General features: G+C 41.5%; 2 protein-coding genes across 5 annotated transcripts in view; one reads left to right on the forward strand and one right to left on the reverse strand.

Annotated features, from left to right (window-relative positions):
* Positions 1-5362: 5362 nt before the first annotated feature.
* On the forward strand, positions 5363-11928 carry MESD (mesoderm development LRP chaperone). The gene is made up of 3 exons (XM_085234189.1): positions 5363-5584; positions 8019-8251; positions 8928-11928. The coding sequence occupies exons 1-3, from the start codon at positions 5420-5422 to the stop codon at positions 9190-9192; spliced, it is 663 nt and encodes a 220-aa protein (XP_085090315.1). The 5' UTR covers positions 5363-5419; the 3' UTR covers positions 9193-11928.
* Positions 11929-17332: 5404 nt separating this feature from the next.
* CEMIP (cell migration inducing hyaluronidase 1) overlaps positions 17333-25497 on the reverse strand; it is a 105591-nt gene continuing 97426 nt past the window's right edge. For all 4 annotated transcript variants that reach the window (XM_085234188.1, XM_085234185.1, XM_085234186.1 and 1 more), the window contains exons 25-29: positions 25157-25361; positions 24294-24380; positions 23897-24054; positions 21523-21623; positions 17333-20906 (exon numbers count right to left, since the gene is read on the reverse strand). In XM_085234188.1, the coding sequence (XP_085090314.1) occupies positions 20779-20906; positions 21523-21623; positions 23897-24054; positions 24294-24380; positions 25157-25361 (679 nt within the window). In that variant the 3' untranslated portion in view covers positions 17333-20778. The remainder of the gene's footprint in view (positions 20907-21522; positions 21624-23896; positions 24055-24293; positions 24381-25156; positions 25362-25497) is intronic.

Here is a 25497-nt window from a genome sequence, read left to right on the forward strand (position 1 = left end):
TCAATGGTTCCCTGTGTCAGCTGTATGACTAAACCCATGAGGTGGTAATTACAGGATGATAGCTCCAGTTCCAGGGGATGCAGCTGGCTTGTCAGGATGGAAACTAGAAATGAGAGAAGGATGATGTTGGCAGAGGCTGACAAAGGAAATTATTTGACACAGAGCAAGACTTAGCAAGAGAGGCTGGAAGAAGCTGGGCCTTCCTTTTGCCAGCACTGGAGCGGTAGGTATGACGTGCAGAAGGAAAGGTGAGTGTGTTGACTGATTTATTGTTTTTAAGATCTATTTTGTCTTAAATGGTTTGGTGCTAAGTGTTTTGTGGTCAGTGCTTACTGTCATTACTTCATGAGAGACTAAAACTGCAAGGCCTGGGTCTGTCTTGAGTCTGCAGAGGTAATCATGGCTCATACACTGGGGAAGCAACCTGAGAGCTGCTCTGCATGTAGCTAAAGAAGGCAGTGTGAGATCTGGGGGAACAGTTAGCTGATCTGTGAGAACAAAATGCAAACACACGAGTTCTGTTTTCTCTTCTTTGAGAATGATTTTGTGCTTAAGTAGTTTATAGAATAATGGGTTGGCTTTCAGACAGACTCAACTTGGTGTTTAGATGTTTTGTTCTTCTTTTTTATGACATAGTTAAAAACACAGTATCTGAGGTAAGAAAAAACATTGCATAAATAACGATAAATATCAGTTATGTCTAAAATACAGGCTAGCTGCTGCAACTGAACGATTATACAGCAAAAGTAGGTTTTATTTTGTTCTCTTTTATTCACTGTTTATTGTACAGTTGTTCTCAACGCTTACCGTGTATAATCAATTGGTTGTCTCCTGCTGTTAATATGGATATTTAGTACACTGAAATTGAAAAAAGACATTTTTGTGATAAGGAAAATGCAGCTAAAAATCTTGTCTTTTCAAAGGATGGAAGATTGTGCCATGTTTCATTCCAATAAAACAGCTATTAATGGCTTTGTGCTTCATATTCTTGTCTACTGTCCACACATACAGTTATCCATCCCATGTCAGGTGTTTTATAAGGTGAGTGCTAGGAGCAGGAGGTGCAACATAACTGCTTGTGTCCATTCCCCCTCCAGGAGTGGGTGAGCAGCACCAGGCACAGGTTTGTAAGCACTTAATGGAAGAAAGGTAAATGCCGTTAGTAAGAGTGGTCTGGCATAAACAGGAATCCCAGACCCTCCCTTCGGTGTCTTAAGTCTGATGTGTTTGTCTGATGGTTGTTTTCTTTGTGTGTGTTTGAGATCAAAGGAGAATATGGTACTTTAAACAAAATGTGCAAGGGCCCACCCTTCCTGAATTGCAGTTTTGGTAATAGGTTCAGTCCTGCAGCTGTAATACTCCACAGAAGGGTGTTTTTTTTTTTTTTAAACTCCACTCCTTTTTTAATATATGTCACAAGAGAATTTTAATAGATGTTTTTGTAAGATTACTTTACAGTCTCTGATCCTACACTTCTTTCCGTGTAGTCTGTGAGAAGAGCTGCTGATCACTGCCAGTTTAAATCCAGCAGCTTTAACTCGTCAGAAGTTTGTGTGATGTATTACTTACAGTGGATGTAGGTGCCAGAAGTGACCTGTAAACCTAATACTAAATTGGGACCACAAAATTAATTTCACTTAGATTGTGGAAATTAGACTAGAAATAGAATACCTTTGGGAGCTGTGTAAACCTTGACATTGATTTAATGTAATTCTTTCCTTAAGAGAGTAACTTTGAATTGTATAACAATGCATAGTTTTAACCAGCACGTATTTCTGGCAAATTGTGCAGTAAGACAAGTATTAACAGGAACATTCAGTGGTATTTCTGAACTTAAAGATTAGTGTGTAGCTTTATGGATGCTGACAAAACATTAAGATGTAATTTCCCCCTCTCCCCCCCCCAATCTGATCAGATAGGTGAAGTTATAAAGCCTTGTCATTTGCCAAGCATCTCCATTCAGTCCATAAATTGTAACTTATAATATACAATTTATATCCAAATCACACTAATTTACTCTGACTGGGGAGAATTTATTAACTTGGACTCGGCAATTAAAGGTCTGATTAGCTCCAGAACAAAAATGTATATTCTATTAATGAATGGCAAGTGAATGTTTGTTTTATGCCTTTATTTAGACTGAAACTATTCTGAATCATTCAAATGTTTATTTTTGCTCTGGATGACAGTATATTCTGTACTAAAAAGCATATTTTCTCCTCTTTCTTGAGATGTAGAAATATTTTGAATATTTTGTTGTTTTTATAGGGAACATGTGCAGGTCTCTTTCTTCAGGTTATTGCCTGAGCAGGCTGTGTGTACAAGTCTGATTTAACATATGCACTGTCTTTGCACGATACCTCATGCATTAGATTACATTTGCAAGGGAGAATTTTGAGTAATTCAGCTTAATTTCACCTATTAAAACACTAATTTTGAATGTTACACTTTAAGTAACTTGGAATACCCTGACATCCTGTAAAATATTTGACAATGTTTTAAGCAGTAAGAACACTGTGAATGTTTGGTCATCTCAAATTTGCTTCAAATTTTCTGGCATCTGTTACTGACAAAGTCTTCTGTATTATTTAACATTGTATTGCCATGGTCCTTTGCTAAGCATGTGCAGATGCTTAGCAAAAGCAAAAATGCGAAAGCAGTTCTAACAACTATCTGACTGCAATCAGTACAGCTGCACACCAGACTTTAATCATTTCAGGTATTCTAAGTCAGCGCTTACAGTCTGCCTTCTGCAACACTTCCTTCATTTGAGCCACTGTTAAATGTTCTCTTGTATTAGAAGAGTTTTTAAAATGAATTACTTCTTCCAGACAGGAATATGTTGATAGCAGGTAGCCCTTATATTCTTCCTCCCTTCTGCATGCTTAGGGCTAATCTTCTGATCTTGTTAGTTCCTTTTAATATCTAAATTGTCTTTATGTCCTTCCAAGACAGCTCTGCCCTTTCCTTTCCTTGATGATTTCAAGTTGTTTGTTCTTTCCAAGGTTGACTGTCAAGGGACAAGCTTTAAGATCATGCATATTTCCCCTACTGTAGTTATTTGCAAAGAAAAGTAAGCTATGATCAATGAGCATCCATACTAAAATAGAAAATTGCATACAAAAACCTACCACCCCCAAGGACCTGAAAGGGCTTTTGGCAGCTAAAAACATACGCATGTTCTCCTAACTCATGATAAATAATGGCACAGGAAATAAATTTTGCAGAAATACAGTTTCAAAAACTAACATCTAGATTTAAAAAAAAAAAAAAAAAAGCAACAGGACAGAGAATCCCAAACTTCATTAGCAGAAATTTAGGACAGCTTGAATCTTCTCAAATTGCATCCTGACCCAACCATGTGAAAACATTTTACATCAAGAGGGGGAGGTAGATTTGTACTTCTTATTGAATTGTAATGTTATCTTTGAAAATACTAAAATAAAAATTGTATGTTTTAGAAGATGAAATGACACCTACAGCTTGAAACATCTCCTGACATGACAAATGGGGCTTTCAAAATAAAGCAGTGAACACTTTGTATTTGCAATTTACGATGACAGTAACCATTTGTTATCAGGTCTGTTCCGTACTGCAACCATAATAGTGTTAGCTGCTAAGACTATGAAAACTTCTAAGGAATACGAGAATGCTTAAGGTAAAAAAGCGTATTTGTATGCATCTATAGATGGCTCTGAATGAAACACAGCATGTTTCAGTAAAAAAAATAATTTCTCTGTGAGTGATATCTATTTCTAGCTGCGTGGCTTTTCTTTCTTGTGCAGGAAAGAACAATGGAGTATAAAGAGGCTGAATAAGTGTTTGAGCTGCAGCTGACTCCATGGAGAGCATATGTACTTTAAACAAGTTCTTCCTGAGCACAGAACGCTGCTTGGTAGTTGCAAATTTAGAGCCAAACATGAAAAACCCTCCTTTCAAGTTAAAGCTTTTATATGCGTGACAAATACATAGGATTGTTTTGTGCCATGCTGGAAGAACTGTACTACTTGTTTGCTTAACAAAGGAAATTGGATTACTTCTTAGATCCGCATGTGAACGTAGCATCAGATATTAATGAATGTCAAGTTGGCCTGGTTTGCTCTAATAACAGAAAACAGTTGAAAATATTTCCCAGTAGAAATTCAATAAAAATGTATTTTTATACTGCTTAGTCCAACATTCCTAAAATTGATTTTTTTTTTTTATTTTAGTGAATTTAAGTGATCCAATAATAACAAAGTTAGCAGGAACATACTTCACTAAAACCTCATTAATCAGGGCAGCGGGATGTAGTGTATATATGATATTTGTTATATTCAATGAGAAGGCACTGAGCGAATGTGCTCGTTAGTGACTTACTGGACAGCTTTGTGAGAGGCACTTGACTAAAACCCTGTTCCAGTTATGGTATATTTAACAAGCTCCATGAATAGCTATGGCCTAACAGCTTCCTGTTTCTCAGCCACACTGGTGGTGTTTCTGAAACATTATAAAACAATAATCCGCAGGATGGAGGTTGCAGAGAAGGGTGGTTGCTTATCGAGGCACTGCAGTCTTGCATCCCATATCCTCCACTGCTTGCTAAGGCTTAGAGACTCCAGTCTTTCCTACTGCACGTGCCCTTGGCAGTCATCTCCCTGAAGTTCTCAGGCAGCCAGTCCCAACGAGGCCTTAATCCTTTCAGAAGTCCTGGATGCAGAAAGCATCCTAAACCCACACCCCTGACTGCTGTTCTATGCCAGCAGCACAGTGGGCTCCTGCTTTGCCTCAGGCCTGGATGCAGTGACAACTGCACTGGATGTTCACTGGGTGGAGTCCATCCCGCTATCTGGCTCTGTGTACCAACCCTGCAGTTGCCCTCATGCTTCCTTCTGTTCCCGTGTTTGAGCTTACTGGAGTCCATGTCCCAAAGGCAAAAGCTTGTGATATTTGTAATTAACGTGACTTGTATTGAGGAAAAAACAAAGGCTTGAATAGACCTGTAGAGATATTAATCTGTATGATCGGTTTGGATAATGGAAAAGTGGAAAAACTATCTACGAAGAAAAAGTCGTGTGTGCGTGTGGTGGTCAGGTGCTCTGGAGATATACTTTACTGAAAGCAGCTTTATTTTTAGATTTTCTAATAAAAAGGATATTGCTGAGATAGTATTAGAAGGCAGCGCCGTGAAGCCGGTTCCTATCACAGCCATCGATGCACACAGCTCCTTGCCATCCCGCTTAAGAAATAAGAACAAATGCCCCGGGCTCTATTCGGGAGCTGGTCCGTGGCACAGCACCGACCCACCCAGCAGCCGAAGCCATACAACTCTCCGACCCCCCGCCCTCGCCGCCCGCGTCCGCAGCCCCTCCTCCCAGCGCCCCCGCCCCTTCACGCGGCCGCACCGCCCTCCTTCCCCTCCCGCCTGCTGCCGAATAAGATGGCGGCGGCCACACGTTGGGCCGCGCTGGGTCTGGCGCTATGGCTGTGCCTAGCGGCCCGCGCCGAGGAGCCGGAGGGGAAGCGGCGGGCGGGGCCGGCCAAGAAGAAAGACATTCGGGACTACAACGACGCGGACATGGCTCGGCTGCTGGAGCAGTGGGAGGTGCGGGGCGGGGCTGGAGGCCCGCGCTGGGGTCTCCGCGTTCGGCCGGAGGAGCGGGCGGCTCTGCCCGGGCACGGCCGCGGCCTGGCGGGGCGGTAGGGACGGCCGGGAGTGCAGGCGACCCCGTGTCATGAGGTCGCGGTTGGGTTTGCCGGAAAGGAGCAGCTGCGTGCGCGGGAGCTGTGGGGAGGAGGGGCGGCTGCGCGGGCCGGCGGTGAGCTGTGCCGTAAAGTGGAGTGGGGCAGGTTTTTCCTTTTAGAAAGGTGTTTTCTTGGAAAATGGAGTCAGCGTTTAAAGGAAACAACTAAAAAGCTAAAGCTCACCTTTTATTAATCAGGCAAGAAGCATCTAGTCCTGGCTGCTAAAAAAAAAAAAAAAAAAAAAACAACAACATGATTGTAATGGGCAAATTCAGCTTAGTTTGGCATAGTAGGGTAACATAAAGGAGAGGTTGTCTGAGGTGGTGAGTTCGTTGCTTGGACAGAAGGGTTGGTGCCTCCAGCTCTCCTGCTTCATGTTCTGTGCCAGCTGTGTGGCCAGCAGCTCTGCTCTTCTCCCTATAGCTGGAGAAGGTCTCTGTTTCACTTCACAGAGTGCTGCACGATTGCTCACAGACGTACTGTGTGCAGCTGGCTGGGCAGCTCAGCTTAGCATTGCAGCCGAGGACATGCATGCACAGCCATGTGAGCAACAAGTTAATGGAAGTGGGAGCTCAACAATTAGCAGTTCTTTGGGTGGCTGGATGGTCGGCTGCGTGACATTTCCCCAGTAGCTGTTGGGATGCCTACAGGGGACTGGAAAGACTTGAGAGTGGGGTGGATGGAGCATAAAGAAGAAAGGGCTTAATTGGCTTGAAGGGGTGGGATGAGAGAAACAAAGGAGCCGTTATGGATTTGAATAAGAGCAGGAATTATGCTCGGGAGTGAGGGGGCATAGGGCACAGATCTGTGCAGAGTCAAGTTTCGTTGGTTTCAGCAGATTGAGATGACTCCTAGTATTTTCTGTTTTTGTGGCCATTAGGACAGAAACTACATTTCTGTATGAACATTTTTTGTTAGAGACGTCGTTGCAATCTTCAGTGTTTTAAAAGCTTGTTTAGATGGCACCAAAGTGGGAGCAAACAAAGTTATTATGAAAATCTCTTCAGGTTTCTGAGTGCCCTTTCAGCAGGTTGGAACAGTGCAGCCTTGCCAGTGTTAAAGGGTTTTAGTATTGGAGTCTTGTTGCTCCAAGACAGATCAGTAAGTGAGCTTCAGCTTACACAACTAACAGCACTTGCTGTACTCAGTCATTGCTTTGGTTAGAGAGGTGAAAGGATAGGAAAAGTGCACTTGGTTTCTGCCATGTGGAGATTTCCCTCGTGGGTGCTCTCCAGCAGCCTTGAATCCAGAGGAGGTGGAAACAGAAGAATCCCTGGACCCGGTTCTCAGCTCTGTTATTAAAACAACATATCCTTTAAAACAGATTATTACTGATGTTCAGGGTTTCTCAGGCTTGAATCTGAGCTATGGTTATTTAGTGGGCTATGGGTTTGGGTGACATGTTGCAGATCCTTTTAAAAATAAAAATCCAAGATATTGGTGAGAGAAGTGTATGAGAATGGGGTTGAGAGAAGGAACAGGTTGCTACTGTACCTTATTCTTTCCTGTTGAAGCCTCACATTAGCATTTAAATGAATTAGTCTGCTAGATGTTGTAAAGCAAAGGGTTACGCTTTTCTTTCTGTCTTTTACTTTGTAATTAACTTGATTAGTAAAAAATGTGATAATTTGCGCAAGATCATCAAGGGAAGTGACCTGTAGCAGATCTTTTGACCACTTATTTCAATTGAAACTTTAGTAATACTTCTTTATGGATGTTTAGTTGAATAGTTAAGGTCAAAATAGGTAATATATATCATCATGTTGAGGTTGTAGTCAATTTCTGTATTGTATAGGGAATATTTGTAAACATTGTTTCTGTTTTTCTGTTTCAAAGCTGTGGAATATGTTGGTTTTGTGCTATCCAGACTGGTAGAAAGTACAGTTAATAATTCACTCATACACGTTCAGAACATTTATGATTCAATTGTGTAAGATTTTGTATCTAAAGGTACATTGAATGCTTAATAAAATTCCATGAAACTGAAGGAAAAGATACTATTTTATGAAGCACCTAGTGGGTTTGTATTGAATCAGCCATGAGGATGGAATATTTCTCAGTATGTGATAAAATGAGAATTTACCTGGTGGAGTGAGAATGTGCATTGCTTTGAGGAGAGGACTTATAAGTGACTTATCCTGAGGCAAAGTTCACAGTTTCTTTTCATGTGGGGGGTCTCTGTCTTTAAACTACTCAGTGCTTCCTTCTTATCAAAGCAGAGTTATTCCCTAAACAGTGGTGAGTTTTTGAAAAGAGCAATTTTCTTCAATGCATCCTCCTCCTTTTCAATACAGAAAGACGATGACATTGAGGAGGGGGATCTTCCTGAACACAAGAGACCTCCGGCACCAATAGATTTCTCAAAAATTGATCCAGGCAAGCCGGAAAGTATCCTGAAACTGACGAAAAAAGGGAAGACTTTGATGATGTTTGTCACAGTGTCAGGAAATCCCACGGAAAAAGAGACAGAAGAAATTACTAGTTTGTGGCAGGGAAGTCTCTTCAATGCAAACTATGATGTACAAAGGTACGTTGTTGTATGCAAGAGTAAAGTTTTGCTCAGATCTCTTATTTTTTTTCTTCCTTGAAGTCTTTTCAACTGTTGATCCTGTGCTCTTCTCTAGCTCTATCAACTCCCATTATTTCTTTGTTCCTGTATCAGTTCATATAACAATTTGTTTTTCTTCTAAGTCGCTTTAGAAAAATTTTGGTTTGGTGCATAAATATTTTTAATGCTTATTTGTGGTTTGCATATAGCCTAGCTTCTTTTTGCCTAATGGTTCAGCTTTTTATCAGTTTTAGCTGCAGTAGTTTGCCTTTGTGTTGATGGAAGACATCCTACTTGGAAGACTTGTAACCACAAAGGCTTTTTGTTCCTCTGGCTAAAAATGAGATTTTTGTCCAAGAGAGGATGGATGGTTTTGAAACAGGAATGTTGCAGTCTTGTGCCCATCAGTGGATTTTGTATAGCATCAAATTAGTTCTAGCATTTTCTTCATACTTTCTCCTATTTGGTTATTTCTAAACTTAACACTTTTTATTCTTCCATGCTAGTAAACTGTTCTAATCCACATCCCCAAACAGTGAGACCAACTTCTTGCTTTTAGATGGATATCTGTCTTGAAGGGGCTCTGAATGAAATAAAATGTTTTAGCACTGGAAAAGCAGAGAACTAACAGAAAAATTGTGCATCTTTCCTCTAGGTTTATTGTTGGCTCAAATCGTGCAATCTTTATGCTCCGTGATGGCGGTTATGCCTGGGAGATCAAAGACTTCCTGATAAGTCAAGAAAGGTGTGCGGATGTTACTCTGGAAGGCCAGGTTTATCCAGGCAAAGGAGCAGATGGAAGTGAGAAAGGAAGAAACAAAACCAAACCTGAGAAAGCAAAGAAGAAAAAAGATGCAGAGAAGAAATCTAAAAGCAGCCAAGAGGACAACCGTGCAACCAAACAGAGAGAAGATCTATGACAGATGCATGAACCAGACTGAATAGTGCTCTGCTGTTCCTTGAAGGGAAACTTAACTTTCTTTACAATTTCTGGCTTTATAGAGGAGAAGGAAGGAAGCAGATGTTACTGAGGTTTAAAGACTTCTCTGTTGAAATACACATGTTTACTTATCAGTGTTGGCTGTTTGTTTAGTTACAGAAACGGTAATGTTTAATACCAGCAATTGACTACTTTAGTTTGTAATTCTTTATGCTTTTGTTGTTGTTCAAAGTTAACATACAGACCTATGTCTGAGGTTATGAACATAGGTGGAGAGGAGGGAATAGTGTCTTGGAATACACCATGTTAATCTGTAGTAGCTGCTGTTCGTCTTGGGTATGCAACTTGGTTGTTGGCTCCTTGTTGCAGAGCTTCTTTCTAAAAGATACTTCAGGAAGCCAATTTGCCACTCTCAGTTTGCAAAACAACTTAAGTTGCAAAGAACAATGTTATGGTGGACAAAGGTGCTTGAAATGCCCAGGTTTAAGATGGGTTTGGTTAGACTGATTTTCTGTAAACAAAAACTCTTCTGTTTGTCACTGAAAATCCACAGAAGTGCTTTGATACATAATAGAAGCTAGGCAGAAACTCAGCTAATGCACTCCAAATCAGTACAGAGAAGGGATTCTGTACGCATCAGACGTGATGCAGTTGAGTGTAAGGAAGCTACAAAGCCAGTGTGGACAATGTTAGAGTGAAAAGAAAAGTCACATTCATGGCATTCAAGTTGCTACAGCTGCCAAAGAACAGTATCCCATTATCTAGACAGTGAGTTAGAAGATACGGCTTTAACTCTTGAATTAATTTGTTTTGCTTGAATCTTTGTAAAAACATTAGTTACAGTGCAGAGTTAAACTTCAAGGTTGACATATCTCTTACTGATGTTTAATAACCAGATTATTTTTTTTTTTCCGTAAATTCCTGAGCGTGCCATGGTTGATTGTAAATGAGCAGTGGTTTAAATAATACGAACCTTGATGTATGGGAGCAAGTCTGATTTCTCCTTGAAAGCCTTTGTGTGGTCAGGAAGGTTTTATTATAATTCCAGCAGTTTTCAGGCAAACTCATGGCTTAGCTGCCCTTTCCTTTTCCTCTTCTGTTTAGGACTAAATGCGCCCAGTATTTGTTGTCCACATCATTTTTCAGAGGATGAGCACAGTATTAACTGTCTCCATTCGATAGTACCAAGATAATATTACTTTCACTCTTTTTATAAGGTGCTAAAAAAGTGTTTTGGGTGAAAGGTCCTAACTGAACCATAATGGTTGCTCTTGTGGAATATTTCATTATCAAAAGAGGGAAGCTGACTTACTGAGTGCTTGTTCCAAAATAAAAGGATGTCACTAAACTTATTGCTTCACTGAGTAGTCAAACATTTTAAATAATGATGCACTTAGTTAGATGTTTGGGAGGGAAAACTAACCTGCCTTTGGTTTCTTTAGTTACTCATAAGGACTAACTGATATTGATTAAAATTCTAGGCAATCATTTTTCCTTACTTCCAGTGATAGCATATGAATTGAAGAAACCTTTCCTGCCACACTTCACTAAATGGTTTTCTGAGTGGATAAATGAGAATCACATATTGGTTTTGTATTACACTGTTAATCCAAAAGTATACAGGAGTTGAGGTAGGTCTCTAGACTTGGATATTGCACTGCAGAGAGATGTGCAGTCTGTCTCTTGTTCGTAACTAACTTAACATGTTGTAACACTTTCAGGTACCTCTCTGTTTTGTTTAAGAATTTTGCTTCTGAGAAGACGAGCGTATGTGAAATGTTACTGCCTTTTTTTTTCTTTTTACAACAACTCTGTGGTACAAAGATGACAATTCAATTTGTCATCACGTGTGTGGAAATGCTCTGTTCTTTCTGGCTTGAGTTTTGGTTGTGTGTGAGTTTTTTTGTTTTTTTGTTTTTTTTGTCAAACTAGGTTTTACTGAGCTAAGTAAGTAATGCAAGATAGTATACAAATAGTAGAAAATCACAGCTAAGGCAGAGGGTTGATCACTGCCCTATGACTATAGCCCAACTTCTGAGAATCAGTGCTTGTTGTAGTCAGTTGTAAGACTATGTTTACAGCAGGCTGGGTCTCTTCCCTTTGTGGTTAGTAGGGTGGGGGCAGCTTTGCTGAAATTCAGCACACCTGTTGACCATTTGTTTGTTTCTGAGTAATTAGCATGTGCCAAATGAAGTCATGTTTTGTGCCACCTTTTTTTTTTAATTAAAAATAACTCATTTGATTTTTTTTTTTTCTTTTTTTTTTTCCCCTCTAAAAGTCTTTGGGACCACGGCACTTGGACTGGTGCAGCTTTCTATAAGCACTGTTATGTTGTACTGATTGAAGAGACCCAAACACAATACATATGCGTGTGTGTACATGTATGTATACATATATATGCATATTGAAACTGAGCTTCTTGAAGGTAATTTTGTTTAGTTGGAGATGATAACTTCTTGCCTCCTTATCTAAGCTATACACAGAGGTATGTGGAAAAAAGCCTGCTTTCATGACAGCTAAAGTTCTCTCTTTCTCTACTCCACTGTAATTATTTCTCTGTTCTAGTGCCATAACTAAATTTGCTGGGTTATCTTTGTGTTTTCACCCAGCTGCCATTCTCAGAAGATAGTTTGGCAATGTTATTACAGAAAATGTCATACTTTGTGAAAACTTTCCATTTGATTTTATTGATTAAAATATTGGAATAAGCATCTGATTTCATTTTCAAACTAAGTCTAATGTATACCATATGCCTCATCTGTTCTACTGAATGTATTTATTTTTCTAATTTATATTTCTAGCTATAAGAGAACAAGTGCATTCCCTATTCTTGGAGACCTAACTTTATGGAGCAAAGTGAGTAAGCAAGCTGATGTTTACATTACGTGGAAGACCTAGCTAGCCTGTATAACAAGTGAATGCTAGTGCTTTAATATGGAACAAAACACCCTCAGCAGAGACTGAATGTTATTATTCAGGACATTCAAGCATTGTAAATGCTTCTTTCTGGAAAGATGAGAATTCCATTTGTGGTCATTAATACATCGCTAAGATGTACATGTAATAAATTTCAGTGTCACAGGATTACTGTGAAACCATAGCTGTTTAGCAAGCTTTTATCTCTATCTTATCTGCTACATGGTCATCTTCTGCATCTTTTCCAGCAGGAAAGATTCTCTTTTAGTTTGACTCCAGCACTGTTCTCTCATTTTAAGTGAAGGACACATTTTTAAAATTCCATTGTTATCTATTATGACACACTTAGCAGCTCTGTAGCCAACAGGATTTCTGGTTTTCACTTGTGCTGTCAAAGCTTTTCTCTTTGAGAAGCCAGGTCAGCTTTGGTTTCAAAAAGGTCCCTGTCACTGTTAATAAATTTTTAAAATTCTTTTTCAAAAAGGAAATCATAAAATAACATTCCATGAAGATAAGGAGCAGCCTATTTCTCTTTGATATTTGGCCACTGTTATCTTGGGCTTTGTAATAAGGCTTGGGAAGTATTTCTACTCTTTCTCTGGCTTGTTTCCTTTTTTTTTTATTTTTTTATTTTTATTCAGGGAGTGTTTACCTTTTTCAGAGTTTTCCTTGATTGCATGGCATGTTTATAGCAACGCAGAGAGCCATGGAGCTGCCTCTGCTTTTACAAGTCCCTGTTTCATTCATGCTATGATGTTTCTAATTCTTAACGATTTTGCTGATTGGGTTCTGGGACAGGAATCAGCAGGGTTCATACAGAGAGCCTTAAACTAGATTAAAAGGGGGATGGGGTTGTAGCTGGATTGGCACTGGTGGGGCAGCACTCTAGTACTGATAAAGACTGCGGCGCTTCCTATCTCCTTGGGGTGAAATCAGTGTGCTCAGCTTGCTCCCTGAAGAGCCTGAAGACCAATGCATGTAGCTTGGGGAATAAGCAGGAGTCAGAAATCGGTGTTAGGGAAGAAGATTATGATCTGGTGGCAATTACAGAGATGTGGGACAGATCACATGACTAATGTCATGGATGGCCATGTTCTTTCCAGGAAAGACAGGCCAGTAAGGCGAGGTTGTTCTTTATGGGAGAGAGCAACTAGAATTCATTGAGTACTGCTCAGGAGCAGATGAGGAGATAGTTGAGAGTTTGTGGGTGAGAATTAGGGGCAGGCTGGCCTGGTTGACACTGTTGTGACTGTCTATTACAGACCACCAGATCAGGACAAGGAAGTTGACGAGCCCTTCTATAGGCAGCTGATAGCAGCCTCACATTACAGGCCCTGGTATTCATGGGGGATTTTAACTACCCTGATATTTGCTGGAAGGCCTACTCAGTGAGCCAGCCACAGTCCAGGAGGTTCCTCCAGTGCATTGATGATAACTTTCCTGATGGAAATGGTGGATGAACCAACTAGGAGAGGAGTGCTGCTGGATCTTGTTCTCGCTAACAGAGAGAGTTCTGGTTGAAGTGGTGAAAGTTGAAGGCAGCCTTGGTTGCAGTGACCATGAGTTCAGGATTTCATGTGGCAGAAACAGAATACCAAGCAGAATCACAACTCCAGAAAGGCCAACTTCGGCCTTTTCAAGCAATTGCTAGCAGAAATCTGATGGGACAGGGTGCTTGAAGGTAAAGGGGCCCACAATAGTTGGCTAGCATTCAAGGACTGCTTCTTTCAAGCTCAAGATCAGAGCATCCAACAGGTAGGAAGTCAAGGAAGGCAGCCAGGAGATCTGCATAATTAAACAGAACTGGGCAAACTCAAGTGGAAGAAGAGAGTCTACAGATCACAGAAGGAAGGATTGGCCACTAGGGAGGAGTATAAGACTGCTGTCAGAGGATGTAGTGAGGTAACTAGGAAAGCTAAGGCCTCCTTAGAATTAAATCTTGCAAGAGGGATCAAGTAAAACAGAAAGGGCTTCCTCAAATATATTGCAGATATAAATGCCTTATTTGTCTCTGACTACACAGCTGGAGGCTGCTCTACAGAGGCGTGTACCCTTGAGGCCCCGGAGGAAGTCAGGATAAAGGAGTAATTTGCTTCGGTTGATGAGGACTGGGTTAGAGACCAGTTAAGCAATCTGGACATCCGTAAATCCATGGGTCCTGATGGGATGCACCCACAGGTGCTGAGGGGGCTGGCAGACATTATTGCTAGGCCACTCTCCACTATTTTAAGTAAGTTGTGGGGAATGGGAGGGGTGCCTGAGGACTAGAGGAAAGCTAATGTCACTCCAGTCTATAAAAAGGGTAAGAAGGAGAACCCAGCTAACCACAGACCAGTCAGCCTCACCTCCATCCCTGGAAAGGAGATGGAACAATTTATCCTCAGTGCTGTCTCCAGGCATATCAAGGATAAGAGGGTCATTAGAGGCAGTCAACATGGCTTCACCAAGGGGAAGTCATACTTGACCAACCTAGTAGCCTTTTTTTTTTTTTTTTTTTTTGGAGATGTAACCAGCTGGCTAGATGATGGTGAAGTGGTAGATGTGATCAATCCATTTTAGTAAAGCATTTGACACCATCTCCCACAGCATCCTTGCAGCTGAACTGAGAGTGAGGTCTGGATGATTGGGTAGTGAGGTGGACTGTGAGCTGGCTGAAGGAAAGAAGCCAGAGAATTGTGGTCAGTGGGGCAGAGTCTTGTTGGAGGTCTGTATCTAGTGGAATCCCTCAAAGGTGAGTACTGGGACCAGTGCTATATTTATACTTTTATATAAAGATTATATATTTTATAAATGCACTGTCAGCAAGTTTGCTGATGATACAAAACTGGCAGGTGTGGCTGACACACCAGAAGGCAGTGCTGCCCTCCAGCAAGACCTAGACAGGATGGAGAATTGGAAAGGGAAAATTTAATGAAATATAACAGGGGCAAGTGTAGTCTTGCATCTGGACAAGAACAACGCTGGGTACCAGTAAAGGCTGGGGACTGACCTGAAGTAGAGCGGCATAGGGAAAAGGTCCTGGTGAACAGCAGGATGACCATGAGCCAGCACTGTGCTGTTGTCCTCTACCCTGCCGTCCTACTCTGCACTGTCTTCCACCTCTACTCTGCTCTGGTGAGGCTGTATCTGGAGTATTGTGTCAGTTCTGGGCCTGTCAGTTCAAGAAGGACAAAGAACTGTGTGAGTGTGTCCAGCACAGAGCCACAAAGATGATTAAGGGAGTGGAGGAATGGCTGAGGGAGCTGGGTCTCTTTAGCTTGTGGAGAGGCTGAGGAGTGACCTCTTAACATTTATAAATATGTAAAGGGTCAGAAGTGTCAGGAGGATGGAGCCAGGCTCTTCTCAGTGACATCTAATGTAGGGCAAGGGCCAATGGGTGCAAGCTGGAATGTAGGAGGTGCCACATAAATATGAGGAAAAACTTCACAGTAAGGGTAGCAGAACAGTGGAACAGTGTAATGCTACTTAATAAAGCAGTGTCCTTGCTGTTGATGTTACAGCTGCAGTGACACTTATAGATGTTTCTTATAGAAAAAGCAGGTCTATTACCATCACTTAATAGTAATAATCCTAATAAAGAATTTTTTTTTTTTAATAGGTTGTTTTTGGTGTTGAACATACATACGGATTGAGGCACTTGAAGGCACTGCAGTCCTTGCAGTGCTGCTGGCAGAGGCTGGCAATGTGCCATCTCATCAAATCTCATGAATATCCGAAATAGTACATAGTTCACATTGTTTTATGGATATTAATCATCCTCCCTGTTGTATGCACAGAGCCTGCTGCTTTTCTATTCTTGCTGTCAGCTCTTGTCTTTCTGGTGCTGGTAATCTTGTTAATAGTGGTGTGAACTTGAGATAACTGTGGTTATAATGTGAAGGAGTTGCGAGGGAGCTTAGAGAAGCACAGGCGTGGAACAACTCCAGCGTTTCATACAGTGAATAGAGGGTTTTGTAAAGCTGCGCTCTTTCATTCTAACTTAAAGCATTTTTTTATTGGAGAAATGGAGTTTGTTGTATCACTATAATGCAGTGGAATATGCAGCAGTAATAGCAGGGTAGCAAAATCCTAGGCTGCAGCAAGTGTGGATGAGTCCAAATGTAGCAGCCCTGGAAACAGGAAAAAAAAAAAGGGGGAAAAAATCTGCTTACCCTTGGAAGACCTCATCTCCACTGCCAAGCCTTAAATGAGGTCTGGGAAGGAGTGGATCCTGGCTCCACCCCTTCCAATCACTCAGATGCATTGCATTCTATGCACCTGAGCTCCCTGGGTGGCCCAGCCTTCCTACTGGTTCAAGTTGTTACTTAGCATTTCACTAAAATCCTCTAACCCTGGGCAAGGCCGTATCTTCCCATCTTCAATCCCCTCTTTTCTCCCCACCCTCATTGCCATGTCTCATCACCATTTGAACAGTACTGTTTGATGTAAGAACCCTGGCTCTGTTCTCACATGACCGCTGCAGGACTTCATCTGAGATATGCTCAGCCATGTTATTGTCTGTGCCAGCATACGTGTGTAAACACATGTGCACTACTCATACACACACGTACACGCACATACTGTATACAAACACATGTTTATATACACTCAGACATGCACAGCTGATACATGTACAGCTAAATATGAACACATATACACATACACCTTGATATGCATGCATCTTATACATACCTTCCTATCTATGTTGTATATACACGTCTTAACCACCCACACCCATGGAAATATGCAATGACTCAGGTGCTCTTCGTCTGTTGATGCTTTCTACTGACAGCCTTCTCATTGTCTTGTAGTGTGACAGCTCTGCCCCCACAGCAGCAGGGGTCCTCTCAGTGCCCTTCATATCCCACAGCATCCCCTGCCTCCAGCAACAAGGGGTGTGCTTATAGGGTGGGAGATACGGGGCTGAGAGGACACCAGTACCTCCCCAAGTCGTCACATGGCAAACTAAAGACGTTTGGTTTTGTCTTTGAATGTAACCAAGGAGCAGTGTAGTTCTCTCATATGATGTAACAAGTCCTGGGCTGATGTCCACTTCAGACCTAGCAACACTGCATCACCTGTATCTCCTCAGGAAAGCAAGCTGCTAAGAGCAAAGCTGAGGCACTGGGTGCAATGGTCTGGACATTGTTGGCTGCAAAAGGAGCTATTCCAGCAAACGCCAGCTCATCATTACAGATGTACACTGAAGAGGCAAGACACAAAAGTAAAATGAGAAACTTGCATTGAATATTTATTTTGATAAACATTGTGTACTCCAAACAACTACATGTTATTTCAGTTGTAAGCCACAATCTTTTGGAACGAATGTCCCGACAGCTCTTGTCACCACAAAACAGACAGTCAATTCATTACCACATTCTGCGGACATAGAGAGCTTTCAAGTGCAAAGCAGATTATCAGAAAAGCCATATTGCCGACCTCCTTAACAACCTAGCCAATGCTAAACTCCAGTAAGGATGCTTCGTATGTCTGCAATTTAGTTGTCTTAGTGCCATTGTAATAAATAAATAGAAAATATATCTTTTTCATTGGAAAGTCTCTAAGAAAATGTACAAAACACTATACATCTAACCCGAAAAAGGACCAGCTATTTCGGCGACAGGTAAAACAAGCATTTGAACAGAATGCGAAAACAAAAACAAAAAAAAACCCCAAACATCCAAACAAACAAACGTCTGAACAAAAAACAGTCAAAAAAAAAAAATCACCCTGACAATGGCAACTGGGTAGGCAGAGATGGGAACATTTGCAGTAATAAAACCTTATAAAGAGGATAATTGCAGCTGGTGCAGGGGCTGTTAAATGGACATACAAAGTACAAGCAGCCAGTTAGTTAATTCACTAGTCAAAATGTGCACGTGCAATTTCTACAACAGTCGAAGATCAAAAAGGAATCATATGGCACAAAACTATTGCTGACCGGTGACGGCATCAGGCTAAGCTGTGACTTCAGAGTAACCCACTGACTTCATCCGAGTCACGTCAGTGGGAGTCCTTTGCATTTCACAGGAGTGTCTGCCCCAGTACACTGCTATGATGCTCCATTATCCCTCAGGCTTACAGACTGCAGTGATCCTGTCCTAAGTATTCACAGCATGAGACCCAGCCCTGGTTCCAAACAGGCCCCATGTGACAAGCTTTGCATGACAGAATGAGCTACTTACAAGTGTTCTTCTCTTAATAAGACAAGATTTTCTTAGGAAGAAGTTTTCCTAGAGCCAAGTCTTGTGATTTCACCCTGAGAATTCCAAAAATTGTAAAATCAGAAGCTACAACTCTAGCACAAATGCAGCACTCTTGCAGTAGCTGAGGAAGCCAGGGCATGGTCCTTTGGGCATCTGCACATGTACAGATAGAGGGAGCCTCCAACAACCAGGGAAGCAGTGCTTCACAGAGTGGGGTGTGGAAAACCAGATCCCAAACCAGGTACATTCTGAACCTCGCTTTCCTGCCCATGTCAAGTGCTCATGAAAGAAATGCTCGCACTTTGGTCCATCTCGTGGAAGCGCGTGTACTCCACTGCTACAGGTGCAATTATAGGAAAGAAGATGTGTACATAAACCAGCCTGACACTCTCAGGGACTTTTTTTTTCAGTGTATTTCTCGATTTCAGGGATCTGACTCTGTTTCAGCTATCAGAGAATGTCAGGTAAGTGAAGTTTGGCTCACCATGGCTGAACTAAAAAGGGACCTTTTCAAGAAAGAGTTTGCTTTGAGGGTGAAATTCCCCAAACCGTTGTAAGACACCGGGGAAAAAACAAACAAACACCACCATCTCCTAACTAACTTGTCCATCCATTCCAGAAACAGTGCAAATGCCTAAAACCCAAAAACAACTGTGCTGCTCCTTCACTAACAGGCTCCTTTTGAGAAGCAAGGGAAAAGGGAAAGCTTGGGTATAAGATTGAAAAGAACATTTCCAGTTTCAAAACCCAGGAGAGGCTGGAAGGAAATATAGCCTACAGTGCTATCTGACTTTTTCACACAATTGCTTTTCCTTTCAGAGATACTGATCTAAAAAGAAGGGACAGTGCTGACAGAGTTCAGCATCAGTCCTGTTGTGGGATGACCTGCAGCATCATTGCTCTTTCATTCTAGCTAAAAGACAGTATTTTGGATAGTGTGTGTGTAGGGTGGGAGGGGGGGGGAGCAATTTAGTTACTGGAGTTCTAATTAAAACAGAGCAGAATGAAGTAATTATCAGCAGTCAGAATAATTTCTGTAGCAATATGGGCAGAGAGAGACAAAGAGGGGAAACAAACCCAGATACTGGGAAAATTGACTTTCATATTTACTTTTAAAACTTCTGTCTTAAACCTCCTTATAACAACCACTGCCTCTGCATACGCTTTCATGGCATTTCTGAGCAACAAACAGAAACATCACTGAACATCAGAAGTGCTTAAAATATTTTACAAGACAATGCTTAATTTTCCACCTTCAGGAGATGTCTGTGCAGGAGTCCTGACTCTCACTGTTCTGCCTTCATTGCCAGCCTAATGCTTTGAAGGAAGGGGGAAGCAGGTACACAACATCCAACTAGCATATGGGATATCCAGTCTAATTCTTCAGCTATCTGGTAAGACCTCAAAAGTTTCTACCTCTGCCACCTTCCACTCAGATTTCACATAACTCTTCCAGAAGGTTAAGATACTCATGGCCCAAAGGCCAAGGACTTGGCTGGAGAGCAACGCCCAAGAGACTGACCCAATCTGGAAAGGTAAGTGCTGCTCAACGCATTTGTAGCTGAGAAACACAAGTCTCAGTATTCCCAGCTGAGAACTGGAAATCTTGAACAGGATGCCCTTTTTGGCTGTCTACAATACACCTTCTAGATTGGTCCTGAATATCTATATGGTCGGACTGAAGGGAAAGGGCTGGAAGTGTTGGTGCTGACAGGTCTTTCCTTCTAGACTATGGCTGCTGATTGAAGGAAAACCTACCATTTGAGAAACCTCTATTAAAAGAACTGAAGCTACAGGAGAACCACAGTTTTCTGAACAAGCAGAAGGATGTGGTTGCATCAGTCTCTTCTTGCATACTTGCTTTGCTCCTCTCCCCTCTCTTCCCCAACTATGTGCCACATACATAAAACACAGATCCCAAAGAGCTTGATAAGTTGTCAGAGAAAATTTAAGGTAAAGTCTTGCTGTCCAGTTATATTTCCTAGCATTTAAGTAGTCATTCAAATCCACACTTTCTACCTTAGATTTTCAACCAGGCTTTGAGTTGGCTGGTTACTCCAGGGGGAAAGAAAACTGTTTGGACAAGTTAGAGGTTGGTACAAACAACAATCCTCAGTGGCCTTTAGCCCTAGAGCTCACCTTTCCAGAGACAACACACCATAGGCGTGCTGCTAAAACCAGCAGCATGCAGATCAGGTCAAACCTTGCTTAGTGACATGAGCGTCAACATCAATGGAAGTCAACTGGCGAAGTGCCGACGATCACAGAACACGCGCTGATCACAGAGGAATGCGTTTCCATCACATGCGGCCACTTTAGCTACTTACAGTAAGATTTCTTTTTCGAACAACAACAACAACAAAACGCTACACTTCTGGAGCACACTGTAATGTGCCTGTCATGAACAGTCAGTAGTCCATCCCAGTGGGGCAGTGCTGGCAGCCAGAAGGCAAAGCTTTGCGTCCTCATAACTTCATTTTCTTCACCACAGGAATTGGCAGTGCTTGGTAGATTTTAGCTGAGTCCTCGTTAGTGACCAGCTTCACCCAGACAGGACGGAAGCTGCCTTTGAATCCAACAAAAGCCATTTTTTCTGCAAATCAGAGCAGATAGATTAGAAGTGTATCAGGGCTGCAAACAGAGACACCCACATACACCCAGACTGCTGGACCAATGCAGGTGGTCAGGAGCACAAATGTGCATATAAATGTTGCTGATAATGCATTACCGAGGTATTAAAGAAATATTTTCCATATCAGGTTTAATTAAAATTGTATACATAACTTCTGTGCTTCCATTAATTAACAGTAGCCACTGTGAGATACAGAGCAGAGAAGAAAGAGACCAGGAAACCCCCTTCAGAGCTGACAATTGAAGGCATTGTTGTTTGCTTGTTTGCATATGCTCAGGAAAAAAAAGGTTTGCAGTTAGAGCTGACCAGAGCTATATGCATGGAAGAATTATATACCAGTGCAGTATGTGATGCTTTGTAATCAAGACACTTGATTGCTGCAGTAAATCTACTGCACTTAACGCTGCAGTAGATACAACCTTTCCCAGTAAGCAAATGTCTTCTCCCAGGATGTCTGAGCACATGCTGATAGGACAGGCAAGGTGAAGTTTAGGAGCCCAGAAAAGGTGCCTCTATGGGAACCACATAGGGAAATAATCAAAAGTTTTTTAGAACTGTGTTTTTTAGAAGCTGATACCTTTTAAACTAAAATCTTTTTCAGCTCCAAGTTTCTCCAGTACTTTAGTCCATGGTCCTCTTGAAATGAATCTTCCTTTAGATGTCACCAGCACTATAGAGCTGAAGGAAACAAAAAGTCATTTATAAAGAGGTGAGGAGTTAGGAACCATTCCTTGCTTTTCTGGCTGGAGCTCTGGTAACCCCTGTCTGTGCAACCCCAAGTCACCTACGAGCTGCAATGCTTTCTGCTTTAATGGCTTTTGCCAATGCTGACAACAAAACCTATTAGGAAGCAGACAGAATTCCTCTTTTTTTTTTTTTTTTTTAGTTATTAGTGGAAGTTTTGCTATGACATTTAGTAGAGCTGGGATGCCATTCTTGCATATCTGTGAGGCAGAATAATTGAACACCTGCCTAGATGAAATAATTTCATTCCATCTTGCAGGTTTCCATGACTGAAGCTTGTCTGTCTCAGCTGGCATTTGCAGTGCTGCAAAACAAGAGCCTTGTTGGGCCTGCTTTCGGCATCACAGTGGACACAAGTTGCTAAAATTAATTTTGCAGCAGTGCCTGCAGAGCTCCAACCCTGAACTGAGTGCTGCAGTTAGACCCAAACAGCTGCACTGGATATGGAACTGTTCAGGGGAAAACAGCACTGGGTGGTGGCAAAAGAGAAGTAAAAGAATTATGATCCATTGGGTTTCCTCCTATAGAAAACCTGATGTGTTAAATAATCCATGGGTTGCACTGCTGGGCTGCTTTGTGAATGCTCTTTTTTCTACTTTCAGTTCAGTAAAATCTTTAATTTCTATTAGGTGTCTTCTTTAAAATAAGTCCAGTTAATGTTTTGTTTTCTTACTCCTGGGGAACTTAGCAAAAATTGATTTTTTGGTTAAAAAAAAATGGAATTTGGCCTGAAGAGAATTGCTCAGATGAACTGAAAGACTTATTGCTAGAAGCACCTCCTCTCACATCCACAAAGCTATACACCTATTTAAAAGCTTTTTGAACAGTATCTTGATGAGAGGCTGGCAAGACATTCTGGACTCTGTGCTGCAGAGGGCAGAGAGCTGTCCTGTCCCTCCAACTGCATGGTGCCCACCTGCAGTTGGATGGCACCTCGTGCAGCAAAAGGATTAAAGGAGTTTCAGGGTCATAGCTGAAGTCTTTGCCTGATGGGATTGGAAAGGCCGGCAGGGGGAGGGCTGGGAAAGCTTTTGGTTAAAAGAGAAGAATGTTTTGAGTTTTCAGCCCTGGCAAAGACACACAGCTGAGTGATACCCGAGGTGCTGGCTGTTTTGCATACAGTTCCAGTCCTAATTCTAACCCTAATCCTAATTCCAATCCTAATCCAGTTCTAACACTCATCAAGATGAAACAGTGAGGCTCAGCTTGACTTAAATGCACCTAAAGCCTAATTACAACTCATCCTCTAAAGTAAGAAAGAACCCAAGCAGCAGGCTTTAGACAGGTTTACAATTGCACTTTTTAGCAAAGAACGATGGGTCCTTTTTTTCTTTGTTTAACGAAAGAAAAGTGAGTAACTAGCACGCTTTTCTGCAGTAACCACTTGACGTGTTTTTTGCAACCTTTAGAATTTAAAACATTTTTTGTGTTGACAAGCGTGGTACCATGATAAAACTTCCTTCAAGTCTGTAGAATAAATCCTAGAATAGCCAACCCTATCAATCTGCCCACCAGGTGGCTCATCAGCAAAGCAATCACATTTGTATCAAATGTTATGTTGTGGTTTTCAAATCAAAACAGATTTCATAGCAAGGAAAGGTATTCATTTCCCACAGCACTCCACAAACCACTGTAGGAACAACCACTTTGGATAAAGGACTTCTGATGCTGTTTCCTTCACTATTCCAGCAAACAAACCCACCGTTCTCCCGTATGCAAGAACATCTGGTGGGTAATCAGCACCCACCTGAAAAACTCTGCATTTCTGGGTGCCCATACTTTAAAAAATGAAGCAGAGACCTTAAGTTTGGGTAGGGGACAGATGCAAAGATTTTATTAGCAGGATTTTCTGCTATTTGAGAAACTGTGCAGGCAGTAGGAAAATGTAAACTGTACACATCTGTACCAATATGTGCTTTAGTTTATTTCTGAACTTAAGCCTTCTGTTATCTCTAACCCACAGCATCAGTGTGGATCTGCAGTTTATTAATCAAATGTAGCTTACTGGAGACTCAATCAGTTCCTAAATCACACACTGCACCCTCAGCTGCCTGCATGTCCTGCTCACATTTGGACTCAAAGTCAGCAGGTACAAAAGCACACTGTTAGCTCAGTCAGTCTGATCCATGATAGGTGACCAAAACCACAAAAAGATGTGTTGTACAGCATTCTTATATGCTATGCCTTACCAGCACCAAATTACTCACTGATTTCTGATGTTGTTGACATAGTTTTCTATCTGCGCTGGGATTCCTTGTAGAATTGAGTTTTTGAATGTTACTCGATCAACTACTTTCCCATGATGTCCATCAATCACTATCAGCTGAATACCCTCTTCGGTGAGGAAATACCTTACACCATCAACCTGTGGGAGGGGGGAAGGAACATTATCAGTTTATTGAAGAAACACAAATGCAAAATAATCATCTCTAAGAAGCACTAATAGCTTTGAATTAGGGGACTGCTTATTACACCAAAGGGCAGAATTCCAGATCTCTGAGGCCAAGCTGACCTGCTTTTTTTTTTAATTATTTTTTGTAAAATTCAAAGGAAAAGTGACTCAACTCTTTTGTCCCATAAAGTTTACTGAGAAGACCCATTTACCTCGATGTATGCATAGTCATCCTTCAGGTGGAAGTACTGTTTCTTATAAGTTTCTATTTTCACTTCTAGTAGGTGGTCCTTTGTTTTCTGTTCCGAAAAAAAGAGAGAAAAAAAGAGTTTTTAATGTGGGTGTCCATTACCTGAGTGCTGCATCTTCAGTAAACATTTTAAACTACAAAATTCAGTCAAGACGACAGCTTCATAATGAGCTGTGACTTGTCAAAATTGCATTCCTAATGAGACCGGGCACAATGGCAACCTCTCTGCTCATCCTGTCCACATCTAAATTGTTTCACCAAATGGCTGACTGTGATTCTCACTTCGTGGTGCTTATACACAGTTCTCTGAGGCTTTGCTATGATTTCCTGCTTCAAGGGTGATGAGATAAATATCTTCTTCCCCTCAGATTCAGACTGGACAGAATATAGGACACACAGCGTTGTGCAGAATCCTATATACAAAGGAGACACTCAGCTGCTCAATCTGCTGTCTACTGCTGTTGTCCTGTATATCTTGGAGGAGTGGGAGGCCAAGAAAGACAACTTGCATCTCTCCAGCATCACATTCCCTGGACCAAGCTCTCTTCCAGCTCACCACTATTTATCCTATGCTTTTAAGCACAGCACTTCCCAACAGAGACTCAAAAGACTGGACATTTAACTTCAGCTGAAGTCCTGAACTGCTTGAAGACCTTCATACTTGGCACTTGCAAGAATCTGTTTCGTACAATTTCTCATGTCTGATCCATTTCATAAAAACAGGCATGAAATATACTGAATCCATTACAAAGTCTTTTCATTAGTAGAGGAACAATATGTGCTAGAATAACAGATAATTTTGTCATAGGAAATCAACTACTTTACCAGCTGTACAGTAGATAGCTTCTTAGGCATTGGCACTTCTACTACAGGCGTCTCAATGTACTTGGGATAAGCCATGGCTTGACAGTCACTGACACCAGCAGTCTTCGGAATCATAGCTTTGATCCTTACTCGTTCACAGCCTTTGACAGAGCAGAAAGCAAATTTCTCCTTCTCATTTTGAGCTTTAAGTTTCAGAAACAGCAGCCTGTACGTAAGGGAGAAAAGTGAAGAGCATCCTTGAGTTCAATGCAAAAAGTGACTAAGGTTCAGTGGACTACTTCCTAATACTTTGCAATAACGTGTGGAAAACCCTCTGTGCTGGTTTCAAGAGTTTATAACAA

Source organism: Meleagris gallopavo, chromosome 12 (assembly GCF_905368555.1).
Source record: "Meleagris gallopavo chromosome 12, MGAL_WU_HG_1.1, whole genome shotgun sequence".
NCBI classification, from domain to species: Eukaryota; Metazoa; Chordata; class Aves; order Galliformes; family Phasianidae; genus Meleagris; species Meleagris gallopavo.

Bases quoted from the DNA above. Each gene is read 5' to 3' on its own strand.
- MESD (XM_085234189.1), top strand. From the start codon at position 5,420: ATGGCGGCGGCCACACGTTGGGCCGCGCTGGGTCTGGCGCTATGGCTG. The intron at 5,585-8,018 runs GTGCGGGGCGGG...TTTTCAATACAG, and splicing joins GGCTGCTGGAGCAGTGGGAG to AAAGACGATGACATTGAGGA. The intron at 8,252-8,927 runs GTACGTTGTTGT...TCTTTCCTCTAG, and splicing joins GCAAACTATGATGTACAAAG to GTTTATTGTTGGCTCAAATC.